The 24,464-nt window shown below is 47.8% G+C and overlaps 10 protein-coding genes across 10 annotated transcripts; 5 read left to right on the plus strand and 5 right to left on the minus strand.

Moving 5' to 3' along the window:
- Positions 1–922: 922 nt before the first annotated feature.
- EV420DRAFT_1503199 (uncharacterized protein) lies at positions 923–2,021 on the minus strand. Its single transcript, XM_060471163.1, has 6 exons — positions 1,892–2,021; positions 1,800–1,834; positions 1,507–1,649; positions 1,413–1,455; positions 1,043–1,387; positions 923–974 (listed from the first exon to the last, which is right to left on the minus strand). Exons 1-5 carry the CDS (start codon positions 1,935–1,937, stop codon positions 1,271–1,273), a joined length of 384 nt encoding a protein of 127 aa, XP_060338446.1. The 5' UTR covers positions 1,938–2,021; the 3' UTR covers positions 923–974; positions 1,043–1,270.
- A 179-nt stretch (positions 2,022–2,200) lies between these two features.
- EV420DRAFT_1616853 (ankyrin repeat-containing domain protein) lies at positions 2,201–4,068 on the plus strand (the record flags this gene model as incomplete). The annotated part of the gene is made up of 7 exons (XM_060475172.1): positions 2,201–2,246; positions 2,299–2,465; positions 2,553–2,735; positions 2,786–2,850; positions 2,902–2,926; positions 2,980–3,062; positions 3,114–4,068. The coding sequence occupies 7 exons, from the start codon at positions 2,201–2,203 to the stop codon at positions 4,066–4,068; spliced, it is 1,524 nt and encodes a 507-aa protein (XP_060338447.1).
- Positions 4,069–4,761: 693 nt separating this feature from the next.
- On the plus strand, positions 4,762–7,124 carry EV420DRAFT_1260032 (uncharacterized protein; the record flags this gene model as incomplete). Its single annotated transcript, XM_060466986.1, has 11 exons — positions 4,762–4,961; positions 5,015–5,118; positions 5,175–5,350; positions 5,406–5,749; positions 5,797–5,919; positions 5,972–6,075; positions 6,128–6,390; positions 6,440–6,514; positions 6,567–6,788; positions 6,844–6,968; positions 7,025–7,124. 11 exons carry the CDS (start codon positions 4,762–4,764, stop codon positions 7,122–7,124), a joined length of 1,836 nt encoding a protein of 611 aa, XP_060338448.1.
- Positions 7,125–7,297: 173 nt separating this feature from the next.
- On the minus strand, positions 7,298–10,114 carry EV420DRAFT_1503220 (uncharacterized protein). Its single transcript, XM_060471164.1, has 12 exons — positions 9,976–10,114; positions 9,723–9,925; positions 9,598–9,674; positions 9,368–9,548; positions 9,225–9,316; positions 8,823–9,175; positions 8,480–8,766; positions 8,193–8,429; positions 7,984–8,146; positions 7,833–7,931; positions 7,672–7,779; positions 7,298–7,619 (listed from the first exon to the last, which is right to left on the minus strand). The coding sequence occupies exons 1-12, from the start codon at positions 10,091–10,093 to the stop codon at positions 7,492–7,494; spliced, it is 2,046 nt and encodes a 681-aa protein (XP_060338449.1). The 5' UTR covers positions 10,094–10,114; the 3' UTR covers positions 7,298–7,491.
- Positions 10,115–10,251: 137 nt separating this feature from the next.
- Positions 10,252–12,002, plus strand: EV420DRAFT_1635431 (Mur ligase; the record flags this gene model as incomplete). The annotated part of the gene is made up of 6 exons (XM_060476444.1): positions 10,252–10,404; positions 10,460–10,574; positions 10,622–10,749; positions 10,801–11,447; positions 11,500–11,690; positions 11,743–12,002. 6 exons carry the CDS (start codon positions 10,252–10,254, stop codon positions 12,000–12,002), a joined length of 1,494 nt encoding a protein of 497 aa, XP_060338450.1.
- Positions 12,003–12,047: 45 nt separating this feature from the next.
- EV420DRAFT_450704 (uncharacterized protein) lies at positions 12,048–14,308 on the minus strand. The gene is made up of 5 exons (XM_060482179.1): positions 13,968–14,308; positions 12,828–13,915; positions 12,366–12,779; positions 12,202–12,303; positions 12,048–12,147 (listed from the first exon to the last, which is right to left on the minus strand). Exons 1-5 carry the CDS (start codon positions 14,176–14,178, stop codon positions 12,094–12,096), a joined length of 1,869 nt encoding a protein of 622 aa, XP_060338451.1. The 5' UTR covers positions 14,179–14,308; the 3' UTR covers positions 12,048–12,093.
- A 17-nt stretch (positions 14,309–14,325) lies between these two features.
- Positions 14,326–18,640, plus strand: EV420DRAFT_1503253 (armadillo-type protein). Its single transcript, XM_060471165.1, has 21 exons — positions 14,326–14,758; positions 14,807–14,879; positions 14,930–14,991; positions 15,038–15,218; positions 15,268–15,483; positions 15,535–15,808; positions 15,860–15,973; positions 16,028–16,182; positions 16,233–16,326; positions 16,379–16,529; positions 16,579–16,759; positions 16,809–16,958; positions 17,012–17,057; positions 17,113–17,180; positions 17,231–17,302; positions 17,351–17,554; positions 17,606–17,794; positions 17,847–18,005; positions 18,051–18,211; positions 18,270–18,372; positions 18,428–18,640. Exons 1-21 carry the CDS (start codon positions 14,487–14,489, stop codon positions 18,596–18,598), a joined length of 3,096 nt encoding a protein of 1,031 aa, XP_060338452.1. The 5' UTR covers positions 14,326–14,486; the 3' UTR covers positions 18,599–18,640.
- Positions 18,641–20,169, minus strand: EV420DRAFT_1503256 (peroxisomal biogenesis factor 2). The gene is made up of 5 exons (XM_060471166.1): positions 19,967–20,169; positions 19,758–19,917; positions 19,487–19,706; positions 19,323–19,440; positions 18,641–19,273 (listed from the first exon to the last, which is right to left on the minus strand). The coding sequence occupies exons 1-5, from the start codon at positions 20,162–20,164 to the stop codon at positions 18,680–18,682; spliced, it is 1,290 nt and encodes a 429-aa protein (XP_060338453.1). The 5' UTR covers positions 20,165–20,169; the 3' UTR covers positions 18,641–18,679.
- Positions 20,170–20,240: 71 nt separating this feature from the next.
- Positions 20,241–22,573, plus strand: EV420DRAFT_1685802 (phenylalanine-tRNA ligase; the record flags this gene model as incomplete). Its single annotated transcript, XM_060479277.1, has 9 exons — positions 20,241–20,402; positions 20,452–20,694; positions 20,749–20,867; positions 20,913–21,005; positions 21,057–21,185; positions 21,241–21,749; positions 21,802–21,878; positions 21,935–22,095; positions 22,146–22,573. 9 exons carry the CDS (start codon positions 20,241–20,243, stop codon positions 22,228–22,230), a joined length of 1,578 nt encoding a protein of 525 aa, XP_060338454.1. The 3' UTR covers positions 22,231–22,573.
- Positions 22,364–24,243, minus strand: EV420DRAFT_1259109 (DUF1212-domain-containing protein; the record flags this gene model as incomplete). The annotated part of the gene is made up of 6 exons (XM_060466937.1): positions 22,364–22,528; positions 22,584–23,120; positions 23,173–23,258; positions 23,307–23,431; positions 23,484–23,985; positions 24,036–24,243. The coding sequence occupies 6 exons, from the start codon at positions 24,241–24,243 to the stop codon at positions 22,364–22,366; spliced, it is 1,623 nt and encodes a 540-aa protein (XP_060338455.1).
- Between the last annotated feature and the right edge of the window lie 221 nt (positions 24,244–24,464).

Consider the following 24,464-nt stretch of genomic DNA (forward strand, 5'->3'; position numbering starts at 1 on the left):
GAGAAGGCAAGTAGTAGCTGTGGATCATTCGTGCTGATTATCATTCTGATCATCAAATTTTCTCCCTAGTTTGGTTCAGGCGAGTGACGCCAGTTGAGCTAGAACAACACAGGAAGGAACTTACGAACTTGATGTGTATGTGGTACACTTCCGTTACTGGCACCCACTTTCTTCTGATGTCCGATTTAATCGACCTTCGGAACAGTTGACATCAAAAAAGAGCTCGGTGAGGCCTCAAATCATCTTCAGATTGCTTCTTGCTCAATTGGAAATACAGGATATCTTGAGGCTCGCCGAGAGGTAATAGAAAAAAGCTAGATAACTTGGAGGAGACTTTGGTCTGCCCCTAGTTATTTGAACAAAGGGCTACTCTGACGTATAGTAGGACGAAGTCAAGAAGAATCATGCCAAGGTAATGGCTGAAGCTGAGGCTATCCGCCGAGATAAGTATTGGAGATCCAAAAACTAAAATGAACTGTTGAACAAGTAAAAATGCCGAAACACATTCTGTCAAAAGAACAACCAGTGGATCGCTCTAGAGCTTAAGAATATGATGATCAGATCGTCGTTCCGTCATAGCAGATAGTGACCCGGTTGTCAATGTTAAGATCGCTGAGGTGATACATCCGCAGTACTTGTCTATTGTGCTACTCGTGAAACCCAGAGTCACCATCACGATGTGGATGGACAACACGTATGTATTATCGTGTTACAGCTGCGACATATGGCAGGAGGATAGCTATGAGTGTACCGGAAAAAGGAGGAACTCAGAAATGTGTGAGAAGAGGTACTGATTATACCAGTCCAGTGTATTGGGGACGGAGGAGAGGGCCGGGAAGAACACGTGTTGCTTTGATGGGATAACAACCGCAAACATGGGAAGGGCCTTTTAAGTGCGAACTTTTTTTTTTGCTCCCTCAGAAGTCGACCATTGCGTTCTCGATCTACTACGAAGCAACCGACATGTTACTATGGTGAGTTACTTTTCTCTTTCACACGGGCTATGATTACAATCATATTCACACTGGATGAACGCATGGAGCATAAGACTGTTCCTTGCTTCATGATTATTTTTACAACGGTAACTGAGCCTTCTATCACCCCATCTTTGCTGTCCTATCGTATTCTGTTCTGTTGCTCATGATGCATCTTTCCCCAGGTAAAGGTCTGATTGGTTTCGAAGCTGCACGGCATGTGGATGGATGAATACAGCTTTAATGTACACTAAGAAAAGTAGCCAATACAGTTTTACATGTACCGAAATACTACCCTATGCATTCCCATAATCTCCATCAAAAGCGTCGGAGGGGATTTGGCCTTGCAACTGGGTCAGAGCTCCCGGCAAGAGGTAAATGAAGGGACCCGATTTTGCTGGGGGCGGCGTCGACTGGTATGCGACGGGCAAGGTACACCGAGGGCAGAGGAATGCGATATTGCCGTTCATGACCGCCTTGTCTAATGAAAAAAAGTGAACAGCAAGCATGCGTTGACCTTCGGAGTACATACCTTTCAATTAGAAGTGGGTCGCCAAGATTTGCATTTAGCTTGAAAACCCGAGCCTTGGCATCGTCACTGTCCTGAGAGCGAACGACGATGGCGCCGTCAGTCTTACGCTTGGGAAGAGCTGTTAGGGATTTGTCGATGACAAGCTACAAGAAAACGGTGAGAACATAAATATTAATAGCAGGTAATTTAAGCGTAACATACGATGAACTCGCCGCAGATGCAATCTATCATACAAAGAATCAATCACTGCATCGCCTGAGGGAAATATATTCAGTCATCAACGCACAGTAGACGCGTAGGCTAGCCGCGGATGAGGCTGTTGGCTGTGCTACAAGGCGGTATATATGTTATTTCCGGATTTCACACTAAGCAAGAAACATAATACCATCTGTTGAAGATGAAACAGCAGAACGCGAAACAACCTTCGGCATATTGGAAAAAAGAGGAAGAAGAGTGATCTTGACGGTGGGAGCAGCCAAGTCGTAGTGCCGCCCGAGGATGGAAAAGTCCGAAATCGGGAACACGAATAATCTGTAATTGATTTGAAATACAAGGCACCAAAGACCTCCCCGTGATTATTCCGGCTGGGGATCGTTCGGCACAGCTTTCGTGGTCGTCACTTTCAAATTAGGTCACCCACTCTTTTAATTGTGCTCGTCAGCTGCGAATCCGGTTCTCTTCTTCACCACTTCCCATGGCTGAAAAGGATGCCGCCGCCCGTTTGCGCCGTGCAGTAAAGGGTATGTTCTCTTACTACCGCTCGTATGTACACTCACCTTTGTCTTTCTATAGAGAACAACCTTTTTCTGGTGAAAAGACTCATTGAACGGACCGACATGCGCAACATCGACCCAGGACCACGTCGGTATACGTCGCTGGCCTGGGCAGCAGTGCTGGGCCATGAGGAAACCTTTGAATTTCTACTGTCCGAGGGTCACGATGATTACGAGTTCAGTCGAGTGCGTGGCTTACGTTGCGAGCAATGTTTACCTACTGATACATACTCCAGGACTCGGAAAACAATACGATTCTCATGTTGCTGGCAGGACCAAAAGCCCCCTTCCGCCACGTCGTACCATTCCATGCCAAGCGGTGACACCCTCCAGGCCACTTTACGGATGGCACGACTCTACTATGATCGCTACCCCCAAGTCCTGGACTGGTCAAATAGCCAAGGCAAGACGGCACTTCATATAGCTGCTCTGAGAGGAAATGAGGAACTCGTTAGGGTGCATAGGTCGCTGCTTCTGCTGTGTCTCAGCTTACCTTTTGTATCTAGATGTTATGCGATCTCAATGCCGATGTTGACCTGCCGGATAACAAGGGAAATGCACCACTGCATTCGTACGCCATTCAATCCTTTTCCAAATGATTTTATATTAATATCCCGTTTAGGGCTAGTGCATGGGGCCATATTCCTGTTAGTCCTCGATTCCCGTCTCCGTCTTTGTTATCATTCAAGTAGACTTCCAGGTCGTGCAACTATTGATAGAAAGAGGGTGCTCATACACCGTTCGCAACAATGACGGGTTCACCGCGTCTGACTATGCATACTCGTAAGTTGATGCTCGTCACATCTTGGCGGTAAACTTATTGTCTCTTTACAGATACAGTACTCTGGAGACACTCCAAGACACCGTCAGACTCCAGTTTGAAAATAACAAAAAGTCGCGACGTGCTATATTTGCGCAGAACAGGAACGAGTGGGGTGGAGCTGGGCCTTCGATCTCGAACTCTTCCCAAAATATCCGCTCAGCCACATCGAGAATGCGCAGTGGATCTGGGACCAGCAGGACGACGGTCACGTCGGACAGCGGAGAGTTGGAAAGCAACGGGTTAACTCCGGCTCCACTTAGCCAATCGTCGTTGTCCGCTTCTTCGTCGCCCTCACAACCGTCTGGCGGCTCAAGTACGCCCTACCACACCCCGCAGCACACCAATGGCACCATGTCAGCCCTATCACCGTTCGCCACACGAGTACGGGAACGGGATGCCGACGCAATGGAGAAATACATGAAAAGAAATCGGAGTGGAAGCCAAGGAACATCCTCAACAGATAACAGATCACAGAACGGATCTTCATCAGCAGGTGCTGCATGTCCCTCGTTACACGAGGATGATGTTTCCACCAATCTCCCTCCAAGTGGGTCTACAACACCAAGACGATTGCGACCGTCCATGTCTGCGTCTCAATTACTATCCAAACCTCCATCCCTATCAAACTCCACACAGCCGGAGAACCGAATACGGGCTGGCACCAATCCTACATCTTCCCGTCCCTCGATATTTCCCCGGCCATTGCTTTCGCGATCATCGTCGATATCCAACTCTACCCGTCCCCTAGCCTCGGTCAGCGATAACCTCTTTGAGGAGCCTGAGAATTATACCGGGCCTCCGAGCCAATACGCTCAGTTTCCGGAGCCACCCCTTCCTCCTGAAGATAACAGCACTCCAATAGCTGGACGGAGAATGGGTTTCCACCCTTTAGTCAAGCCTCTGTATGGTATTGACTCGCTTACGAGTCACAGGAGAGGCCTGTCCACATCCTCTTTTCGCTCATAGACGGCATTGGTGCTGACAAGCGATGTATATTGACCACCCTGTACTACCAGATATGTATGATTTATTATTGTCATTCCCTCTTGCTCTACCTTGCTGTGTTGTTTTTCATCGCCAAATGGACTCCTTCTTGCAATACGTGGCCTATGTATTGTTACAATATTCTGTATGAACTCTACCATCCTTCTTCTGGGCCCTCTTAAGCTTATTTGCTTATTATCTGTACATAGACAATCTAGCATCACTACTATAATGAGACACATACACCTCCATTCAATGTAAAGCAATACTCGTGACCTCGAAGAATGCGTTCTCGAAGAAAAACAATGTCGGGTTAAGGGGGGACAAGAAGCCCACCAAGTGCAGTATTTTTTCAGTCAATGGACTTGGCATCGTGTATGCCAATCTCTTCTGCTGCAGAATGGCGCCATTCGGTGCTTGGACGTCGCGAATCGACGAGGAAGGGTGCATGTGAGCGTGAAGCACCGCCGGATATGGCAAGAATATGACCAATGGGTCTTACGTGGCTTATGTGGAAATGGTGCGAATGATGCAAGGTGACCTCGGAACGTTTGTACTGAAAGGCATGCAAGCCAGCTCAAAGGTTGCTCCGGACCATCCTTGACATCTCCTACATTTCTCCAGTTCTCTTCAATGCATCATGCCATGGCTGACGCTGAGGACCCGACAACACAGATGGCCTGGCCCTCCCGGCGTCACAACGACCCTTCGCCGGATCCAGCGAGGGATGACCCCAGGATCCAGCGTGAGGAGGCAGAATTGACCAAGCGGGTGGAGATAGCAACGACAGCGAGGAAACGGCTCTCCACATGGGACCTCATGACGCTCAGTGTCGCCATGCTGGGTGCCCAAATTGCCTGGACCGTCGAGCTTGGGTATGTGTCGGTGCAACGTGGTAACCGCAGGACTGACAGATATCGTATCGTAGATATGGAACACCGTTTTTGCTAGGATTGGGCATCTCTGAGCAGTTGACGTCGCTTGTCTGGCTGGCAGGACCCATCAGCGGCCTCATCGCCCAACCAGTCATTGGTATTTGCTGCCGGCCCAAGCTCCATCCACATTATTAATCATATATTCCGTTCTAGGCGCTATCTCAGACTCGTCGACGTCCAAGTATCGTCGGCGCTTTTGGATTATATCGTCGACGGTCGTCCTGGTCGTGACTACACTGGTCCTCGCCTACTGTGAAGCCATCGCTGCGTTCTTTGTCGATCTTTTTGGAGTCGGTGCCGGAGATTGGGATGAGCAGCGCAATATACAGGTATGCATACATCTCTTCAGCTTGTCTAAGGTCCGTTGACATCCAGCGACACTAGGTCAAGAACGTGGCCATCGGTTTCGCAGTAACATCGTTCTATCTATTAGACTTTGCCCTCAACGCGCTTCAAGCATCTCTGCGGAACCTTCTCTTGGATGTCGCGCCCGCCTCCCAACTCAATGCCGGCAATGCCTGGCACGGTCGTATGACTCATGCCGGCAACATTGTTGGATTCGGATTTGGATTCTTCCCTTTAGCCAAGCTGCCCTTCCTGCAGATATTCGGGGGCAGCCAGTTCCGCAAGTTCTGCATATTGTGTAATATTATTCTCGTCATCACTGTTTTCATTACATGCTATTGTCACGAAGAGCAAGAACGTGCTGCCAATAACAAACCATCCAGGTCAGTCAAAGGCTACTGAAGACGTTTCCTCGCTCATGCTCTGCTAGCAAATTCCGTGAAATAGTCGACAACATATATACGGCAATCATCAAGCTCCCTAAAGCTGTACGGCGCGTGTGTTATGTCCAGCTCTTTGCATTCATGGGATGGTTCCCATTCCTCTTTTATTCGTACGTTTACTATTTCGTCAGGATCTGCTTCAAATCTTAGTTTTTTTTACAGTACCACATACATCGGGCAGATCATGGCTCATGAGATTGGCAAAGAACCTGACCGTGACGTTGCGGCACGGCGCGGCGAGTTAGCAATGCTTCTGTATAGCATTGGTGCGTTCGCTGGTTTGCCTCAGTGACGATAGAATCGCTCATCGCCATTCAGTGTCTGTCACTGCAGGCACCGTTCTTCCCAACTTGGCTAGCAGAGATCGCAGACTGATGGCGCACAAAGAGGATGTTGACGAAGATGCTGAACTTACCCGCATTCGAAATACAGTTTATGAATGGCGAGCAGAAGCCGCACGGAAAGGCAGACCTCTACGTCTACCTGTAATGCCCTTCTTACTCCGGAACATCTGGACGGGCGCAATGTTATGGTTCAGTCTTCTGACATTTTCAACATTTTTTGTTACGGATGTTATACAGGTGATTCGCGCACTCTTCCGGTCAATCACCGACTTCATCTTCTGTACAGGCATCCATATTCGTCGCCCTCGTAGGTGTATCTTGGGCCGTGGCAATGTGGGCACCGTTCGCCATCATAATGGAGGTAGGCAATTCTTGTAAACTTGCCGTGGTCACTAAAACAACATCTCCTTCAGTTGTTGAAAGACATGGCTTCGCCGCCAGCTCCCATCAGGTCACATACTCGCACTCTATCAACACCTCCGCGAAGGACCGTCTCCGAGCGCCAGCCTTTACTTCGCACTCGCTCACTGGATGAATATGAAACGGATGAGGATGAAGTTCCGTCTGAAACTCAAGTTGCGGGAGGGACAATTCTAGGTATTCACAACTTGGCTATCGTGATGCCGCAATTTGTGGTATGTCCGAGGTGATCCACCTTAAACGACGAGCAGAATTTTATGGTCCTCTTAGATCTCATTGGTCTCGAGCTTCATATTTCGAGTTGTGGACAAGGGTGCTGATAACGACACCGTCTTTTACGGAAAGAACGGGGTAGCTTGGGTGCTTCGTTTTGGGGGACTGTGTACATTAGCTGGGTTTGTCTCTCCGGTTATTTGGCCTTACGTGTACGCTGATTGTGGCTACTTCCCAGCGCGATGATTGCTCGGATGGTGCCTCCGACGCCTACGGAGAAGGCCATGAGGCGGAGACTCGGTGAGATGAAGTTGCTTCAATCGACTACAGCTGCGTAAATCTTTAAGCTACGGAAATCTATAAACTGGTGTAGACTCAGTTCCTTTGGATAAATGCTTTTACCTGTTATGTACGCACTACTACTGTTAACATATCTCGTCGAACGATGTAGTGTATGCAATACTAATAAGGAGTCTTGCTTTAACTGTTAGTGCTCTATTTAATAAGATGATGCGTGATCTTTTATAAACTTCGTGGATTCTCGGACATGACGCGCTTGGATTGTAAAATCGTATTGGTTACTTACTAGCTTTGTGGGGCCCCGCCTTGGAATTCAGGTTTCCATTATTGAATAAATTAGAAGTACTGATCAATTTGCTATACAGTTGAGCGATCGCCTAATGTGGCGTGACCTTCTTGACTTGTCTATGCGGTAAGTAAACAAAGTACGAAATCGCAATCATCTCTTCGTCTAGATGATAGGAATCGACATGGGATGCTCGTCACTGGGGGCAACCCTATTGACCCAAAAAGGCCCTGCAGCAATGAATCCGCTGATGGCAAGAACTATTAAATTGTGGTAATGCGAGGAACATGAGCACTTACCGGGAGTGTCCCGTGAATGGACATAGAACAAGCGTATTGAGAGAATACGGGACCAACAGAAGGCCAAGGAAGACTCGTTTTTCAGTGCCTCGGCCACGGCTTCATTCGCTGATATTTTTACTTCTGTATGAGTGAAATGACAGAAATGAGGCGCAACGAACCTCTTCCGCGGACACCGATCACGACACAGGACGAATGGCTGTCTTTGAACCGAGAGATTTCCCAGTAAACCGAGTCACCTGTGGTAAAGTTCACGCCACCTACGGAGGTAAATTAACGCCTGAATTCAAAGAAGTCACGACGTAGAGATACCAGTAATGAACTTCGGTGTTTGATTCTCGTAAACCATTTCATCATCATACTCATCGCGCACCAAGCATCGACCGGTGTGAAATAGGACCTGCTTCTCCACGAGGGCATCTTTCGGGATAGACTTGATCGCCGCGTATATCGTAGGACTTTCGGAGCCTATGCGCTGTGATGGCGTGAATTACGGTAGTAGAGTGATAGAATCAACTCACTTTTTCGTACAGTTCATGAGCAATTGCAACCAAATCAAGGTAGTTGGCGTCAGCTAGCCAAAAGATGGTTGCTTGGCAATGTCCCACCCAGTTAGAATTTTCTTTGAGAGCAGTAACGATACGATCAGCATGTTGCATGGAAAGCAGAGTCTCCAGGGCTAAAGAAGGCGGGGAAGGCATGGATAGACTTGAGGGAATGAGTCCAATCTGCCCTGATATGAACACCCTTTCATCAGACTAAGATAGTACATTAACGAAAAATGCAGACCGACCAAGAAGACACGTACAATGATAGCCTGGGAATATGGACCTATATTTGCGGGTGCCCAATAGCTAAGACTTTGGACATGTAAAGCTTGTCGGTCTACTAAAGACTTGTCCGCGAAGGCAATACAGTCTATCTTGACGCGTCTGGGATGAGGAAGGTCTACAGCGACGCATGCTCTAGCCGGCGGGCTGGTGCCGAAAAATGTCGCGTACACCCCATTAATTCGAGCAAAAAGGTCGATGGATGAAACGAAAATGTTAATATTTGTACACTGATGTAATTGCAAAGAATGTCGTGCAAGTTGGTCTACGATCACACAAAGTTAGAATCGGGTAGTACGAAATGTATGTGAGGACTACTACCTCGAAGCAGGTTGAAACATTCTGTAACCTCTTCCTCGATAGTCGTATTGTCCTGATTCTGGCTTTGTACATTGCTCACGGTTATCCAAGGACCCTTTCGCGTGGACAAAATGCCAAGTTCGCAATGTGCCTTGTAAACTATTGGTTCACCAGAGGATATCAAACGTGACGATGATAATTCTTTGGACGTGATAGTGTGCAAGATGTCGTCGTAGACAGGGCTTATCAATAGTGGAGGTACCAGTACATCCAGCATTGTCGGATCCTTTGGCAGGAGGATAGCATTTTTTACTCTTAGATACGCGACGGTTGCAAAATCATTGTCCGAATGTATGACAACTTCAGTTTCCAATCTACGAAAGGCACATCAGCAGATGAAAACATAAGGGAAGAAATACTAACAGCGAGATGCGGCTCTTGAAAAGGGGGCAGTCCAATGTCAAACTCTCATATTCGCCCCCCTCACCGCATATGTGAGATCCGTATTTTTCGTTCTGGGGATGTGTAAGAAAGGTTTGAAGGCGAAATCAAACATCGGTACTGACAAGCTTGAATAGTAGAGGCTTCATCTCGCTCAGCGATTTCCCTAGGTGTTCCTTGGCAAGTCCAATACCAGCAACCTTAATCAGAACGGCATTCATCTTCGCGTTAATCATCTCCGATAAAAGTTCGTCTTGGGGTCTTTGCCATAGATAACAGAGCGCGATAAGAGACAGGCGACGGCATCTACAGGCAAATTAGTGCATACATCCGTGCAAACATGAAAGAGACATACACATGTTCTACCCTTACCCTCTGATAATTAGATAGAATTGCGCCTACCGATACGCCTCTTATATCGGGATGATGGGACTGATACGGTGGTAAGTATATATACGAATCAACGGCTCGATAACGCACCTTGACGGAAGCCAGTAACTCGTACAGATCCTCGGTTTCATCGCCGTCCACACCACCTCTCGAACTGCGGCCGCCATACTCAGCTCCCTGTTCCACGGCACTTCCGCGGATAACCCTGCGGTACAACGGTACGTCCAGAGCGCGTGCAACGAGCTCAATGGCATCCTGCCCCACTGTCTGGTACAGATATGAGTCGAGTTCCTCTATAGATGAGGAGTGAGTCGAAAGGCGTATTGGGGTGGTAAAGGAGGACCTTTTCCGGGCTTAGGACCAAGAGATGCGGCTGCGACCAGTTCATGGCCATTTTTTGCACAGTGTAGCAGATTGAAACAGCTGTCCTTGCCGCCGCTGAGTAGGGCGACGTACTTCATAATGACAGTTTTTCGCGAAGGGTGCCTAATCCGGACCGTAAGTCCTGCTGCCGTACCGCAATCAACTGCAATCCATGCTAGGCACTGGTCATTCTTTTCCTTCCCTCTTTCGTTCTGTATCCTTATCTTATCGTTATTTTCGTTTTCGTTCACGTTTAATGTCGACCCGCTCCTACAAGGAGGCTATCGAATGCCTCAATTCTCTGCAATCCAATGCTGTCGTATTGGAAGCAGTGCGTGCATCTGGAGGCCGTTCGAGTGCTTTTGCCATCCCCGAAATGCTCGAGTATCTGGAACGCATCGGATATAGCGTACGTGCTCGCGAGCGACGCTCGATGTCCTGCTTTTAAATGATTCTGGCGACAGCCGGACGATCTCAATGCCCTCAATGTGATTCATATCACTGGAACAAAAGGAAAAGGTTCTACCAGCGCTTTTACTAGCAGTATTCTCCAGGATGCAAAGCCGGGATGGAAAATTGGTGAGTACCTCTTTGCTATGTCGATCCACATTACTGAACAGTATCAGGCCTCTATACATCCCCCCACCTGGTCGCTGTACGTGAGCGTATTCGCGTCAACGGAGAGCCTATATCTGAGGAGCAATTTGCAAAATACTTCTTCGAAATATGGGAGAAGTTGGAGAAGAATAATACGGTGCTTCATCATATCTACCACTTCAGAGTATGCAATCTGACCTTATCGCAGAGGCAATACGAGAGCACTCCAGCAAAACCAGGATACTTCCGATATCTAACTTTGCTTGCTTTCCATGCTTTTTTGGACATGAAAGTAGATGCGACAGTTCTCGAAGTTGGTGTAGGAGGTACTTACGACAGTACAAATATCGTTCCTAAGCCCGTGGTCACTGGGATTACAGCACTCGGCATTGACCATGTCACAGTACTTGGAAAAACCCTGAAGGAAATCGCATGGCAAAAGGGAGGCATTTTCAAGGAAGGCGTCCCCGCTTTCACTATGGAGCAGCCCCAAGAAGGCATGGAGGTATTGCGCGAACGCGCCAAAGAGCTCAAGGCCTCCAGCTTTACTATTACCTCTTTGCTTCCGGGTCTGCGTGACGCCAAACTAGGTCTCGCGGGTGTTCATCAAATACAGAACGCCAATCTTGCGGTTTACCTAGCACAAACATTCCTGCAGACTGACGTGACGTTGAACGACTACGTCACGGAGAGTCTCGAGAAGACGAATTGGCCAGGAAGGTGCCAAACAGTATCCGATCCCTCAGCACACAATTTGACCTGGTTCTTGGATGGGGCACATACCCTTGAGAGTCTTGATTGTTGTATGCAGTGGCACGTCAGTCCAGGTGTCGGTCTGCCAGAGAAGTCCTCCAGGTCTCTGTCCATTCCTACGTCTCCTTTGGTACTGTCCTGACGATGATTTTAGCGCACGACCAAAACGTATACTTGTGTTTAATTGCACAAGCGGCCGATCCGGTTCTTCTTTCCTGTCGGCCATGTACGCAAAACTATCGGTGCAACTTCAGCTTCATCGAAGTCCGGAGACTCCCGAGCGGTACTTTGACCAAGTCATTTTCTGTACCAACGTGACCTACGCGGACGGGTGCTTCAAAGGAGGTAAGTATGATGCACAATTTATACGACGGGTTGTCTCAAAGATGGCGTTTAGATTTAACTGCCGTCTCGATACCAGAGGCTGACTTAGCTGAGCTAAAGACTCAGCACCAACTTGCAGCTGCTTGGCATGACATAGTGCCTTCGTATCCCCAGGAATCCATCCACGTACTGCCCTCTGTCGAGCACGCAGTGGACCTAGTGCGGAATGTTACCTCACAGTCCACTAACAGCGTAAGCGTTCTGGTCGCCGGTAGTCTGCACCTGGTGGGCGGCGTGATAGAGGTCGCAAATCTTGCCAAGTTTGCACTGTAGATTGATATTACCATCGCACATATTGGTCCACCTTCAACAGGTTAATTTAGATATAATGATTAAGTACTATACATTGTAGAATCACGGGAACTCAACGTTTTCCGCGTCTGCCTCGAGGGGTTGCACTATTATAGAAGTGGATAGCCTACCACGATCATTTTAAGTCATTGTCATTGAGTCGTTTGACGGATAATCTTACCTGATCGTCGAGGAAACGTCGTAGTTTCAAGGTAAAGACGCCATTCGCTGGTCTGTCGTCTTCGGCGCCCGCGAGTCTCTCAAAAACGCAGAATTCAATTGGCTGGCATCCCAACGTTAGTTGGCTCTTGAAAAGCTGAAACTGCTCATCATGGTTGCACTTGCCTCATATCGCAAGATACGTTGATAGAGTTCCGTATCACTCATTATGTTCTCTTTGAGCTCTTTTTCCCAGCTGGCATTAAAATCATCCTCTTTCCAGCGCTTCTTAACTTCTTTGCCCTTGCCTTTGCCTCGATCTTTTGCGGAAGATTTCTTCTCTAACGTTGTCGATGTCACTTTCTTATTTCTTCCTTTAGCGGATAGAACAGGTGTTGACTGCGTTGTTGATGGGCTAGAATTTTCGATGCGATTATCTAGATCGGGGTAGAAATGTAGACATGCGTCGCTGAGATCAGAATGGTAGCCTTCTTCTAGAGGCAACTCGTCATCTAGTGGAAGAAGACGATTAGCTGTATCTAAGGGAGACTTGGGAGATGGTGCGTTTGAGCTGGACGGAGTGAGTGAAAGTGACGGTGCCTGTGTGTTATCAGCCCTGCTTTGGGGCATTCAATGGAGAATACGCACAATAGGGGAATGACTTGAGCGAGATGATGAGGAAGAAGATGATCCCGAAGACATTATCGGTAGTGATCCGAGTTTGGAAGGAGCAAATGGTTGTGTAGCGGGAAATGCCTCGTCAATTGATGGTGACGGTGGGGTGGGAGTGGCAGGCTCTACACCAAACTTGGATGGTCCAAAAGCTTGTGTGGCCGGATACGGCTCTGCATCACTGCCCGGGTGCAATGGGTCATGCTGCATAGGTAAATCATCAGAGGCCATACGCTCCGCAAAGGCGCTACGGCCGAAGTGCTGCGTGGCCATGATTTCACGGTCATTCTCCTCGGACAACAAAAGATGAACCTTGGATGAGGCACTCTGCCCGATGATAGCCTCCGCTTTCTGAAGGATAGCGTCGCGAGTATCGACAAGGGTTTTCACGGTACCCGGAACATCAACACGTTTAGTACGCTTCCTGGGTCCTGCATCATGAACAATGTCATGGAAATATGTTTCTGGTACGGAAGGGTCTTGTCCCTTCGCTTTACCTTTACCCTTGGTAGGGACATCTTCTAGATCTGTGCTCTCCAGTGCCTGACGGATACGTTCACGGACGGCAGAGTCGGTGAAATGGTTTTTCTTAGCACATGATTGAACATGCTTCATCTTTTGGGCCGCACTCTTCCTGGTGGTCCAAGATATGTTACAGCAAACACATTTCAAAAGACTTCCGAGCTGCGCGTCGGTAAAGTCCCCAGCAAATCGATCCGCACGAAGCGACTTCTTGGTGGCTGCGGGTTTTAAGATTGGTTCCACACTGTCGGCGCGTGAGGTAACGGTTGATGATGACGCCTTTCGCATCGGCGGCGCTGTGAAAGCAAACCGAGCCAAATTTAAACCCGGTTCATCACCATCTTCATTCGCGAGAGAGTCGTTGAATATCGCCGAATCATTCAGAATAGGGAGTGTATATTTCTTCTTGAGCAATGGTGGCTTGAAGGGGGACGCGCGGACTGGTGCCACTTCAGAGACCTCTTTGGCAGAGTTTCTACTGTTCTGAGCGAGCGAGGTGTAAACAAGCACAGAATGAGATGAAACGGCTGATACGCTGTCGTCTGCGAAGCGATGGGTATTCTGGTCAGTAGGAGAAATGTTGGTTTTGCTCACCAGATATTTCAATGACGCTACCAATCGATGCAGATGCAGGAGGTACATCGCTCTGGTCATCATCGGACAGTTCAATGACAGATGCCACCGTCTGAACATGCAGTTCTTTGGCCTCTTTTCTCTTCTTCCGCTCCAGCCTCCTTTTCTGTCTGAGGGCCTCCCTCTCCGGCTCCGAATCCTCCACGACATCCTCATCTACCAATGGCGGCATTGCTAGTTTTGAAAGTCGAACAAGCCTATGGAATACTTGCGGACGTGAGTGGAGACGTACTGGAGCAGTGCCGTACCTGCTGAGGGAGGACAAAAGAGTTTGAAATCTTACATAAGATACCTTAAGCGCGACGCGTTATTTGTGCGTATTTACCGAGCTCCTCTTTCGATTTCTACACTGTCTTGTCTTGCATCCTTCACCAGATCCATTGTCCCAATTACCGGAATCTTTTGAAAAACCGTATCTTCTCTCCAAGTAGCCTTGAAAAGCAATAGAACTTTCCCCATCATCAGCTCGATACTCAAACCATGGATACCGCGCCCAACAGGCCTGTGGCGTCCGCGGTAACTGTGCCAGAAGTTTCCCCAGCAGAGCTATATGAGGTCCTAGTCGGTGCGACATCCCAAGATCCGACGTTATTGCGGGAATCAGATAAGCGCTTAAAGCAGATGATGGGCTTTTACGGTGCTTTCGATGCCTTACATGATATCGCTTCCCAGAAAACGCTCCCGCTCCCAGTTCGAAAGCAAGCCATAATACAATTCAAGAACGAAGCTCTCAAGTCATGGAGGTCTCGAAAGTTAGCAGCAAAGCTAATTAACCTTTACGTGCACTCATTATATTTTAGGGTCCAAAATGACCAGCATCGCCAAAGAATTCGCAATCGTTGCTTAACATTCTTAGATGAAGAGGACGAAACAGTATGGCGTGGTCACTCTGTCTCTGCTATTGCCTTACTCATAACCAATAGATCGCAAAGTTCAACAATGTTATTGCCTCCAAGTTGGCACGATTAGACTATCCCGTGTCCTGGTATGTATCAAGGTACCACTAGCATTTCCACGCTGACTGTTCCTAGGCCAAACCTTGTGATAGAACTCATGGCGATTATAGATTCAAGTCTTCAGCGTCGCTATAGTTCTCCATCAGAGGATTTGAAGGACACTCTAATGCTGCAAAGGAGCCTTCACCTTCTAAACCTCATATTGGGAGAGTTCGCAGCACACAAAATGCTAACTGGTGTTAGGACAATGTCAGAGGTGAGCCCATGCATATTGTCAATGGCGCATTCCATTCAAACGAGTATAGCTTGTCGATCAACTACATGTCACCCTCTACGGCTACTATTCGTCTATATCTGCCAATTTCACTGCTCTCAACTTAGAAACTATCAACTCGCCTCGATCGTATAATGATATCTTAATTGGGCATCGGGTATACAAGTGCATCAGTAAGATTGCTGGTTGGCTGTGGCAAAGAAGTGATCACACGGGCAAAGAACAGTTCAGAAAAAAGGAAGCATGGGTAAATCAGCTATGTATTCTCATGAACACTTTCATAACAATATTTCTATAGTTCCATCAATTCTTCCAGAGCTCCGCCGCTCAATTGCAAGTTTTGTTGGATCTGCGATACAAGATTGTCACCTCGGGTTCAGTGAATACTCATCAATCTTTCAAGTTCGTTGAAACGTTGACTACTCATATTCGCCACATTGGCAAATTCTTCCGTCGCCTCTCTCAGCTATCCCACGCACGTTTTGTCGAACTTCCGATGTGTAGCGACCTTATTATGTTCTATTGGTCATTGGTTGTTCAAGCAACAAGTGGCGAACCTGGCCTTATTGAAGGTGCGTATCCCAAAAATTCCGATGAAATTGACGTAAATGTGAAGCCTATAGATTCGCCCACTGCCGTGTATCCTGTTCGAATTCTTGTACAAGGCATGGTGCTCTTTAACGAGAACCTGGCGCAATGGGCTCCGAAGAAAAGAGATGGTTCCTCGAATAAAAACGGTATTCAGGATCTGGCATTCGTATTTCTTTCCGTAGGCTGATCGGATATAATAGCTTTGCCAAAAGAGTTCGTTGAAAATGCGGTGACAATAATAGTCAGTCGCTTTTTGCCCCTCAATCTGAAGGACCTCGAAAGCTGGATGGCAGATCCTGAGGAGTGGGTCAACATTGACGAGAAAGAAAACGAACAATGGGAATTCGAGATACGAGTATGTTGGCGAACATCTTCTACATTGTGTTGGCTGAGTAGTCCACACAGCCTTGTAGTGAAAGAATTTTGATGCACTTGTCCAACCAGTTTGCGGACTACGTGATGCCATTGCTTGAAACAGCATTCAAGCAGGTTGTTGCAAGTGAGTCAATCTGACGCAAGTCACAAACTTGTACGACTGACCTTTCCTTTAGGCCAAACCAGCAGCGATATGCAGGTCATAGTGCAGAAGGAAGCTCTCTATTGTGCAATCGGTCGCTGCGCTTTGAAGCTGAAAGCGTACATTCCTTTTGAACAATGGGCCGCAGAGAGTTTGGTGGTTGAAGCTCGTAGTTCCGATCCCAAGTCCGTTTTTATTTCATTATCTTCATCTTTAGTATTGACATCCCAAAAGTTTTGTTATCATCAAGAGGCGTATAGCCTGGATGATAGGGCAATGGGTGTCTCAGGCCTGCGTGTCGCCTAATGTTCCCGTTCTGTGGGACATTCTAGCGCACCTTTTAAGTGACCGGGGTTCCGGCACGGATGCGGTTGTGCGATTCACCGCCGCGACTGCAGTGAGGGAGTGTGTTGACGTGAGTCGGTAAACATCAGTCTCAGATATACATTGCTGATGATTTTCAGACCCTCGAATTCGACGTCAATATCTTCGCACCATATATCCCAACTACTATCACGGAACTCGTCAAATTGATGGGAGAGGCAGACACCCTTGCGGGAAAAACTCGTGTTGGAAATACACTCAATGTCGTAATCGACCAGGCAGGAAGCAGGGTACGTTTCATTCTCTAAGAGAGGCAGAGCATGAGCTTTATTATTGCTCTCAGATAACGCCCTTTGTAGCAACAATCACTGATCCCCTTCCCAAACTCTGTAAGTCCTTGCTTCATGAATGGCTCCCTATGCTTATGTTTATAATCCTTACAAGGGGATAGCGCGGGTACTGACTGGTCCCTCAAAGGATCTCTCCTTACTAGTGTCACGAATTTGATCAAAGTAAGTATGTTTTCTACAACTCTGCCTTACGATGCCCACTGGAAGTTTAGGCCTTGAAAGGAGACTCGACCTCTTTAGGACACATCGTCGTACCTTTGGTGCGAGAAAGTCTCAAAGAAGCTGTGAGTGCATATCTCCGCACATCGACCTTTTCACTGTTATCCTTGTAGATCAATCTCGATGAGGATGGGCTCGCCCTATGGAAGGCTGCATTGCACAATACGTTGACAGTGCAGAGCGTCAATGGAGCCCCGGCATTAATAGAATTGGTCCCTGACGCTATAAAATTACTGGCGACGAACTTGGATCTTCTTGGTAAAACTGTTGACATAATCGAGTCATATATGCTTCTAGAGGGAGCACAGATTCTTCAGGTTAGTCCGATGCCTGGTGACCATGCGGAATCCATTGAAGACAGCTTGTAGGTCTGTGCTGTTGACCTGTTCAAAGCTTTCCATCAGGGATTCGAAAATGTCAATATCACCGTCAATCGAAGGGACATGCTAACAGCGCTCAATTTGATCGTGCCAATAACGCCTTCTTCCTTGTGGGGCGAAGCTTTACATGTGTCCGGCCTGTTCGCCTATCTCATGAAAATACTCCTTGACGGAGAGGTAAAACGCTTCTTTAAGTCAGTTGACCGTACACTAAATCCGTCTTGTTAAGATCGTCACTTATATCTTGGCTGAGCATATATACGTCTTGTCGCGAATCGTCATGGCGGACCGTCAAATGTTCTTGCAGTTGATGACTGCGACCGCGCCGGTCCTTGGAATGACAGAAGCGAAGTTGTATGAACGGCTAATGGACGCGTGGTGGGACAAAGTATGTTCTTTAGCTGGTCAGCGAGATGTGTACTGATTCGATTAGTTTGATTCGATGTCGGAACCAAGACATCGTAAACTGTGCGCTATGGGGATTGCCGCCCTTGTCTCAACTGGAAAACACGAAGTTTTGGAAAGACTCCCAACCGAAATTTTCAACTTGTGGTCAGAAGTATTTCTAGACCTCAAAGAGTCTAAGGAGCAAGCGTATGACCTGTCTCCATCTCTCAGCGCGAGACGTTACCCAAAATCTTTTTTAATATAGGTCGGCTGAGCCGTTACATCGTTATTGGGAATTTGATGATACCTCGTCGGATAATTTTTACAAGGACACGACTGATACACCTGAACATGATCGGCGCAAACTGGTAAGCGTAGCTGTTGGTAGATCAATTCGGGGCTACTCTCTAATCATGCGTACAGGTCTATGAGGGAGATCCGGTTCGCACCATCAAACTTACTGAGTATGTTGGAGCTCATCTGAGAGAGGCTGAGGCGCTTTATGGTACAGAACTGTTCCGAGCCCAGTACATTTCCAAAGCGGACCCCATTATCCTGCAGGAGATAGAAAAGGCATTGGCAGAAGGCCTTTGAAGAATAATTTTCATCTCGTTAACCTCACCCATATATGACATAGTTCTCAACTTTGGTTTAATAATAATTCTAGATACAAAATCAGTAATCGTCGGAAAGTCCGGATTCACTGTAAGATCCAATTGAACCTGAGAGGTCTGTGGTGTCTATATCGAAGTCGCTACTAAAATCATAGTCACTTCCGCTAACCTCATCGACTTCCACAGCGAAGCGCTCAGCACTATGGACAACTTCTGTACACCTCAGACACTCCCAACCTTCGTCCTCTGCATCATCAGCCGTACGCATCATCCGTTCAGCTACACAGTGGTAGCAGTAGACATGCCCACACGACGTTATGTATGGCGTGTACAATGGGTATGCAGGAGGTTCGGTTTGTGACGCGACCTCAGAATTGGATTGTGATACTGCAAGTGCAGTAAACGCGTTTGCTGAATCGGCCATATTGAGATTGAATGAAGCATTTTCTGCACAGATCGCGCATTGATCCTCGGGCAATGAATGATACTTGCCAAGGGCTTGGGATATACGCGGTGCTGTGCTTGAAGGATCCGAACGTTTGCCAAATACCGATTGAAGTTTAGATGGTATTGATGCGATCGATGCCGTGATGCGATTGACTCGACGGCGTATTTTTCGAGCATTGATAAGAGGCAAAAGGAATAGTAGAAATTCCTATGAGCGATGGTAAGCCAAGCAGCCCTTGTAGAGTCACTGTACATACGGTGAATGCATGCCAAACCATCTGGCGATTCATGAATTCGTAACTGACGTCACGTCTGAGTAGAGCGCGAGACGGAACTAATCGCATGTTCACTAATCGGTCGGCGATGGTACGGAAGCTGATGAACCATGAGTTGGGGTTACTGGGACGGATGAAACACACACCGGCCATCCCAGAGGAATGCCACAAAGCTGGCGAGACTGAGTAGTGTGTATGATGATTCGAAGGAAGTCAACAGATCCCATGTTTTGCGGCGGAGGTCAGAAGTGGGTGCATCTGGCCAAGCACGAGAAAGTGCATGGGCACGAAATCGGGAATGTACATATGGTACAAGTACCGTGAGGGCGCCATGAATTATTAATATTCGTTTCGGTAGACCAGAGGCTGTAGAATCATTCAACAAGTTGAGAGGTGGATAAGAAAACAGGTGCGCACGAGCAAGAGAACGGTCGCGAGATGCTGAAGGTGCGACAGTGTAACGGAGATCCTGCAGCTTTGCGCCATAGCTGGCACCGGTATTCCAGATCGACAGCTTGTACAGCGCCAAGTGAATGAATAAAGTAAGCTCTTGTTCGAAACGTCCTTTAAGCGAGGTCTTTGGAATGTTTAGTGCAGGGTGAACAGGAACCAGGAAATAGATTCACGTTTGCCAGCACCAGAGCCTTGTTTAACGGCTCTTGAAGAAGGGAAATGAGCTCCTGGTCGAGGATCTCAGCATCGAGCTGCCCGACGCGTGATATAGGTACATTTTCCGGCGACGAGAAGTGCAGAGACTGGCGTAACGCATTCAAGCGAGGCTGGGCAGCATTCCAGGCGTTCTCCCAGGTGGAGGACGGTGACATGGACGATTTACCACGTGATACCCCGGACCGAGTCAAGTTGAATAGTCCAAATCGATCTTTGCTTTACCCGTCCACCATGGCTGAAGCTCTCCAGCAGCTCATTCTCGATACCCTCGATGCCCAGTCCTCTATAAAGGACTCCAGGACTCTTGTTCTGTCCGGCCAGAAGGAGCCTGCAACGTCCCATGAGGCTCAAATAACCATTCTCGGTGCTCTGAATTCACTGCTCAGTCGCGAGGTGCGTCCTTCAACTTCAATTGGTCGGAAGATACTTAGGGAATCCCCAGATGATCAAATACGAAACACGCGAGGTCTTCACTCATGTATTGACACCAGAAGGTGCTTCGATCGCAAAGGAGGGATCGCACGAAGCTCGCGTCTGGTCTGCCCTCCCCGTGAAGGGCCAGGGAACCCCAGTGACACCCCAACAGCTGAAGAAATTGGTTGGAGATGAGACAGCAAAAGTTGGGCAAGGCCGTGCCTTCAAGAATGGCTGGATTGGTAAAGAGGGTGATGGTTTTGTCAAGACGGTACTTCATTTCCTCAAAAAAAAGTGCTGAAAGTGAACTTCTGATCTGCCGCAGGCTAATACCATAAACGATACAACACAACTAGACTTGCAAGAAATAGAATCTACGGGAACACTGAAGACCGGAGAGAAAGTCTTGGCGGATCTGCGAAAGCGCAAGCTGATCGTACAAAAGTGAATCTTCCCTCCCTTTCCCCAGATGCTGCTGACATCAATCAGGAAGGGTCAGTGGTTCACCGTGAACAAGGGTCCTGAATTCAGCACTTCCACCGCGAAACCGGAAACAGATCTGACTACAGACATGCTAACATCGTAATTTATTTTTTTTCGTGGCTCGGTTGCTTCTTATGTCTTTTTCCTCAGTGGTGCATGGAAAACGGCAAAATTCAAGAAATACAATTTCGAGGCAGAAGGAATTCCGACATCCGGAGGTGCTTTACACATGCTACTCAAAGTCCGGGAGGAAATCCGTAATATTTTCCTGGAGATGGGGTACGTGCACTACCGTGCCTCTGGCATTCCAGTACTTCTTACTCTTTTTTATCAGTTTCACAGAAATGCCAACCCAATCATATGTAGAATCCGGTTTCTGGTGCTTCGATGCCTTGTTTGTCCCCCAGCAACATCCCGCCCGAGATTTACAGGACACCTTTTACATCTCCGACCCCCCACATTCACTACCTCCAGAACCTGAATATTACAAGCGAGTTTCCACCGTTCATGAACATGGCGCGTATGGTTCAACTGGTTATCGCGCTCCCTGGTCGCACGAAGAGTCATCCAAACTTCTTCTACGAACACATACGACGGCATCATCTGCCCACATGCTATACAAATTGGCAGCCAAGTGCAGGGGAGAGAAGGTCGATGGAGAAGATGGAGATTTCACTGGTACAAAATCCACTGCTGACAGTGGTGACGGCTTCAAGCCAGCCAAACTTTTCAGCATCGACCGGGTATTCCGAAACGAGACCATGGACGCAACCCATTTGGCTGAATTCCATCAAGTCGAAGGAGTTGTCGCTGATCGCAATGTTACCCTGTCGGACCTGATTGGTAAGTTCTTTGCCTAAACTCTGACTCTATTTCTTACGCCGCAATCGCGCAGGATTCATGCGAGTCTTCTTCAAGAAGATGGGCATCGAAAAAGTCAGGTTTAAGCCAGCGTATAATCCTTATACCGAGGTTTGTCCGAGTCTGTCTTCTGCCATAGGTTCCCGACCAACTAGCGCTTTACCCAGCCATCACTTGAAATTTTCGCATTTCATCCAATGTTGAACAAATGGGTTGAAGTCGGAAACAGTGGGATGTTCCGACCAGAAATGCTTGAACCCATGGGCTTCCCGAAGGATGTTCGGGTGCATGGATGGGGCCTTAGTCTTGAGCGACCCACAATGATTCGGCAAGTACCTTTGACATGAAAAATGATTATCACGCTAAATACTGATTTAGTTACGGTATTAACAACATCCGTACTCTTGTGGGACATAAGGTGCCTATTGAAAACGTAGAAAATTCGCCGGCCGTTCGTTTCTAGACGTCAAAGTAGATACTGAAGAAAAGGCGACGTGTACATTCGTTTTTGTAGAGAACATATGAATACGCAGGAGGAACAAGACAAACAGGCTGATGGGGCACAAAGCAACAAGGTAAAGAGAATGTGAGGTACTTTAAAATGAGAAAACAGCTGCGTTTTTCCGGGTGCCGAACATGTATACGAGCGCCTGGCTCATGAATAGCCCAACAGTAATACCGATAGTGACTGCAATCATCGCTCCTCCGATGTCGATTCCATTGCCATTAGCAGTAATACCTCCCGCTTGGGAAAGACCAGACTACATAGGCCGGAGTCAATGAAATTAGAAGACTACGTAAAAATTGGGCGCGTACCGGAACCAAGAATAACACTCCCGTCACCATAGACGTAAATGCGGTACCACCCATTTTGCGGGAGTAAATATTTCCCAGTAGACCGACAGTAAAGGCTCCGATAGCAGAGACGACGTCCGATCGATTGAAGATATAATGGTTGGCGACCTTATTTGAGGCATACGAACAGCACGAGATTGCCACCATGATAGGAAGTTGTTTGCTTTTAAGGGGTTGCAAGTTGGCAAGGGACGAGAACAGCGAGAAGACTGGGACGATGATGAAAGCAGTCCAGGTTGGGAAAGGCTGAAGATACCAAGGAAAACTTTTTGGACGGTAGCAGGCGTTAACAATATCATGCTGAGTGAGCGAGACAGCATGCGTAAACGTCCAAGTACCGACTAATGGTATCGTACCGTTGACGGTGTCATTATCAGCAGTCCAAGCACCCGTCAGAGACACAGTCGTAGAGAGGTTGCTAGCAAGTGCGTCCAGCCTGTGGCGTGTGTGGCGATCCAACAGAAGGTAAAAATCGGAACCAATCTGCAGCCCAAAGCCCTGAGAACTTTATGATTGGCCTGTGTATGTGATGAAGATCGAGGAGACATACCAAAAACAATGTGTAGATCAGTGCATAAACCATTTTCACGCTTCCACACACAATATTCTTAGAGGCCAGCTCAAGGGAACTACTCACTAGCGGACAGTCAGAGATTAGCCACGGTTTCGGTTGAAGGAACGTACGAATCAAATACCCAGGTAAAATGCCGATGATGCTAGAAGAAGAGATTGCAGTGTAACAGAATATTTGGCTGCGAATGCTACTTAGTCCGCGAGCGGTGAACGACACGAAAATAGATGCAGTGATTCTGAGGTAAACATGAGAGAGATGCGATTTCCGGGAGAAATGTCAACACTTACTCAAAGACGTTAGCGTAAAGTGCGCTCTTCGTCGCGCAAAGCTGAAGAACAGATAGAATGAAGGCGCCCGCGCCTGCAACCCACATATCCAGGAACGATCCACCAAACGCAAGGGGACAGATGAGAGCCGATAGACAGAATGCAAGGAGACAGCGGAAAGTGACAGAATAGAGCGGTGGTGCATTCAATAGATCGTTAAGCTGCGCCGAAGCCTTCTTCGCGCTGGTCTCGTCGTGAACAACAGATCGGTAAATCAAGTGGACTTTGTGTAGCGCTCCCAAGGACAACCTACCCCCGCACTTCACGAAATGCGTTTCAGAGCAGCCCAGTTCCTGATCGCCGAAGGAGCAGATGATGACACCGGGAAGATGAATAAACTCTGCTTCTACTTCCAGGATACGTGCTGCAGCAATGAGCTGGGATTCAATACGATGGGAGGGAGCACCGAATGTCATAAGACTTTTGGCAAGTTTGATTAGAAATTCCTGACGGTTAACCATAGCTTAGCGAAGTCAGGACTTTTTTGTGGCACAATTAATGTCGGATACACACAGGTAACATTGAACTCGATCTTGACGCGCATGAGATGTTTGCGACGACTTCGATAGTCCATCTGTCGGAGCATGTTCTTTTCAATGTCTTCCGGGTCCTCAAGGTGATTTGCACGAGCGCCAGTAACTCGAGGATCGTCAGGGTCGAGGCCTACTTCTGAGCATTCTGACATTCCGGAATCCGCTCGCCTGTATTTTGGTCGTCCCATATTCTCGCTGTCGCTGTAGTCGTACCCACCCATTTCGTCGCCAATGGACTGATTGATAACATGGAGTTGGAGCATCTGTGATGGGATGCCGCGTCTCTTCTGGGCCCGGTCGGCCTCTAGATCGACTTCTTCGTGCTCGTCAGGATTGTACTCCATCACGCCGGGATGTTCAACAAAGCTCACACTGCGCCGAGCTGCAGAGCGACGAGGAGAATAGTTCT

The sequence above is a fragment of the Desarmillaria tabescens genome (assembly GCF_030435595.1).
Source record: "Desarmillaria tabescens strain CCBAS 213 chromosome Unknown EV420scaffold_2, whole genome shotgun sequence".
Classification (NCBI taxonomy): domain Eukaryota; kingdom Fungi; phylum Basidiomycota; class Agaricomycetes; order Agaricales; family Physalacriaceae; genus Desarmillaria; species Desarmillaria tabescens.

Excerpts from the sequence above, each read along its gene's own strand:
- EV420DRAFT_1503199 (XM_060471163.1), bottom strand. The coding sequence starts at position 1,937 with ATGCCGAAGGTTGTTTCGCGTTCTGCTGTTTCATCTTCAACAGATG. Across the intron at positions 1,650-1,799 it reads CATCCGCGGCTAGCCTACGC|CTTGTCATCGACAAATCCCT; the intron begins GTCTACTGTGCG and ends GTTTTCTTGTAG. Across the intron at positions 1,388-1,412 it reads ATCGCATTCCTCTGCCCTCG|TCGACGCCGCCCCCAGCAAA; the intron begins GTGTACCTTGCC and ends GTCGCATACCAG.
- EV420DRAFT_1503253 (XM_060471165.1), top strand. The coding sequence starts at position 14,487 with ATGGATACCGCGCCCAACAGGCCTGTGGCGTCCGCGGTAACTGTGCCA. Across the intron at positions 14,759-14,806 it reads AAGTCATGGAGGTCTCGAAA|GGTCCAAAATGACCAGCATC; the intron begins GTTAGCAGCAAA and ends ATTATATTTTAG. Across the intron at positions 18,212-18,269 it reads AAAGAGTCTAAGGAGCAAGC|GTCGGCTGAGCCGTTACATC; the intron begins GTATGACCTGTC and ends TTTTTAATATAG.
- EV420DRAFT_450704 (XM_060482179.1), bottom strand. The coding sequence starts at position 14,178 with ATGCCGCCATTGGTAGATGAGGATGTCGTGGAGGATTCGGAGCCGGAG. Across the intron at positions 12,780-12,827 it reads GCTCAAGTCATTCCCCTATT|GCACCGTCACTTTCACTCAC; the intron begins GTGCGTATTCTC and ends GATAACACACAG. Across the intron at positions 12,148-12,201 it reads GACGTTTCCTCGACGATCAG|GCTATCCACTTCTATAATAG; the intron begins GTAAGATTATCC and ends TGATCGTGGTAG.
- EV420DRAFT_1503220 (XM_060471164.1), bottom strand. The coding sequence starts at position 10,093 with ATGAAGTACGTCGCCCTACTCAGCGGCGGCAAGGACAGCTGTTTCAAT. Across the intron at positions 9,317-9,367 it reads AGCCTCTACTATTCAAGCTT|AACGAAAAATACGGATCTCA; the intron begins GTCAGTACCGAT and ends ACACATCCCCAG. Across the intron at positions 8,430-8,479 it reads CATATTCCCAGGCTATCATT|TCTGATGAAAGGGTGTTCAT; the intron begins GTACGTGTCTTC and ends GTACTATCTTAG.
- EV420DRAFT_1503256 (XM_060471166.1), bottom strand. The coding sequence starts at position 20,164 with ATGTCACCGTCCTCCACCTGGGAGAACGCCTGGAATGCTGCCCAGCCT. Across the intron at positions 19,918-19,966 it reads AGGCTCTGGTGCTGGCAAAC|ACCTCGCTTAAAGGACGTTT; the intron begins GTGAATCTATTT and ends AACATTCCAAAG. Across the intron at positions 19,441-19,486 it reads GCATTCCTCTGGGATGGCCG|CTTCCGTACCATCGCCGACC; the intron begins GTGTGTGTTTCA and ends ATGGTTCATCAG.